Source organism: Hordeum vulgare, chromosome 6H (genome assembly GCF_904849725.1).
Source record: "Hordeum vulgare subsp. vulgare chromosome 6H, MorexV3_pseudomolecules_assembly, whole genome shotgun sequence".
Lineage (NCBI taxonomy): Eukaryota > Viridiplantae > Streptophyta > Magnoliopsida > Poales > Poaceae > Hordeum > Hordeum vulgare.
In genome coordinates, this window is record NC_058523.1 from 514835627 (window position 1) to 514838140 (window position 2514).

At 51.6% G+C, this 2514-nt stretch overlaps 1 protein-coding gene across 1 annotated transcript; it reads left to right on the forward strand.

Annotated features, from left to right (window-relative positions):
• The first annotated feature begins 356 nt into the window (after window positions 1-356).
• Window positions 357-1923, forward strand: LOC123405714 (DIMBOA UDP-glucosyltransferase BX8-like). Its single transcript, XM_045099300.1, has 3 exons — window positions 357-572; window positions 666-691; window positions 785-1923. Exons 1-3 carry the CDS (start codon window positions 357-359, stop codon window positions 1713-1715), a joined length of 1173 nt encoding a protein of 390 aa, XP_044955235.1. The 3' UTR covers window positions 1716-1923.
• Window positions 1924-2514: the final 591 nt, after the last annotated feature.

Below are 2514 nucleotides of genomic sequence, written 5' to 3' on the forward strand. Positions count from 1 at the left end.
AACACCATAAGCTCGTTATATTCATCGGTAAAGAGGAGTTTTTTGCAGCTGTGGACCAAATACTTGACGCAAGGGCTTCCATGTAGTTCCACAGCTGTGCGGACCTCGTCTCGAGCTGCCATGAGGGGCGTGTGCATCAGTTGAAGGGATCCTAGCAGTGCTACTTGGTAAAGTTAGCTGCTTTTTGGTGCATTGTTCAACTCTTTTCATTTGCCGAAAAGCCTGCTTTTTAGTTCGCTATACCTCTCCTTTCCTCTTGAGTGCAAAGCATCCTTGGGAGCCTCTTCACTCAACAGATGGTAGCCTGGACTCGGTAAATCGGGCTTGCTGAAGATGTGGAGAAACTCAAACTTGAGATGAAGTACGTGGAGATGGTTCTTGCTGCTTCCGAGGGTAGGAGGATCGACAACAAGCCTCTGGCCCAGTCACTGGATGATCTCAGAGAGCTGCTTTATGACTCAGAGGATGTGATGGACGAGCTCGACTACTACGGACTCCAGCAGCAGATCGAAGAAGGTGCTTCATTTCTCTCTACTGTTCCATTTTGGTTGCTTTCAACTTCTTTTATATCGGTGTAATATGTAACCAAGATCAGCTGCATATCGTATAGGCACCGCCCCTTAGATTATCTCTTGCTTAATTATAATTTTTTTTGAATGATTCAGCTTTTGTTAAATTTTCTATGCGAAAGGTAGAGGAATCTACCTTATGGAACTTGGTCGTCCATCGCGTCGTTGTCACTTTTATAGAAAAGTCCCTCAACTTCTGAGTATTCAACCCGCAGTCCTTTCTTCTATCTTATCCACACGCTTTCTTTCGAGCGGAGCGGCCATGGTGGAGCAAGGCAGCGCGCGGACGGCAAAGGGCGGCGACGGACGGCACCCGACCCGTCCCGCCACCCGGCCTACGACTTTGTGCCCGTCCCCGACGGCTTGCCCGCGGGCACCCCGGAGACGGTGACGGCCACCATGGAGCACATCTTTGCCGTCAACAGCTCCTGCGAGGCGCCGTTCTGGGAGCGCCTGGCCGCCCTGCTGGAGGCTCCCGGCGCCAGGGACCAGGTCGCGTGCCTGGTCGCCGACGCGCACCTGTTGGCCCTCGTGCGCGTGGCGCGGCGGCTGGGCGTGCCGACGCTGGTGCCCCCGCACCGGCAGCGCCGCCTGCTTCCGCAACTTCGTGGCTACCCGGTGCTCTGCCACAAGGGCTACCTCCCGGTGAGGGCTGAGTCGCAGCTGGACGCGCCGGTGAGGGAGCTACCGCCGTACCGCATCCGGGACCTGATGGGCGCCAACAGCAACAGCCGTCACGAGCACGAGCTAATGTGCAAGCTGCTGTCCCGGGCAGTCGAGGCGATGCGAAGCTCTGCGGGGTTCGTCTTCAACCCCTTCGACGCGCTGGAGGCCGACGACCTGGCGGCCACCCGGCGCGACCTCGCTGGCGTGCCCGTGTTCGCCGTTCGTCCGCTCCACAAGCTCTCCCCGGCGTCGTCCAGCAGCCTCCTTCAGCAGGACCGCTCCTGCCTCGACTGGCTGGACGCGCAGGCCCCGGCGTTCGTGCTCTACATCACCTTCGGGAGCCTGGCGAGCATGAGCGGTGCCGACCTGGACTCATGTTATGCAGCTTTGTGGTGTCGACAAGTGAGTGCTGCCCTCTCAATTCTTTTGTTGGATATATGGAGTATTTGTACAATGTTATTTCTTTTTCAGTCTGATTAGTAACTAGAAGTTATTCTTACTGTAGGTATGCACTTGATGCTTATGCAATATTTTGTGCGGGTAGGGCGAGGGAGGTGGTACCTGATGATCACAAGTTAGTTGATTACTCGAATTATGTTTTCTTTAAGTTGCCCATAGCACATGTAGTATTCTCGACACATAAATTTTAACAAATTGCTCTGAGCTTTATAGTTTCATGGCTTTGTGAGATGCTAATCATGAGCTGAAAATGCTCATGAGCTTCTCTGAACTTCTCCATACACGTACTAGCACAACGACTTTGGGTACTGTAATTTTTACACCACCTGGAACCCAACTTCCATTGCAGTGCCACTCAGTAAGTCATACCGGTTGGATTTCTTTTTCTTACCGAGCGTAGCCGGCTCTTCCCGTGAATCAAACTCTCACACGAAGAGTCTGCCCTCCGCCCCTCCTCATGAAGGCCCATTCCCACTCGACGGTAGCTCCCTCCCTCTCATGCCATGCTTCGGTTATGTTTGTTTTGTCTTTAACTTTCTTTTGATAACATGTTTTTTTTGAATTCATGACCAAAGCTCCCGATTTCATTCCATTCAACAGATCCCTCGGTAACAAAAGGTTTAGCGGAAATTAACATACATAAACCGGCGCCCAACGGTTACCCCCATACGTTTGAGATTGTTAGTTTGAATTGTACATCAATGCTATATTTTCATGTTGAATAGTACAACATGGTTATTTGACATACATTACTGAATCCTATTTCTCATTTCCTAGCAGATGGATTAGTTCAGTTTCAGTACATGATTAGTGAAGTGCA

Excerpts from the sequence above, each read along its gene's own strand:
- LOC123405714 (XM_045099300.1), top strand. The coding sequence starts at position 357 with ATGAAGTACGTGGAGATGGTTCTTGCTGCTTCCGAGGGTAGGAGGATC. Across the intron at positions 573-665 it reads TTTCAACTTCTTTTATATCG|CTTTTGTTAAATTTTCTATG; the intron begins GTGTAATATGTA and ends TGAATGATTCAG. Across the intron at positions 692-784 it reads TTAAATTTTCTATGCGAAAG|TCCTTTCTTCTATCTTATCC; the intron begins GTAGAGGAATCT and ends TTCAACCCGCAG.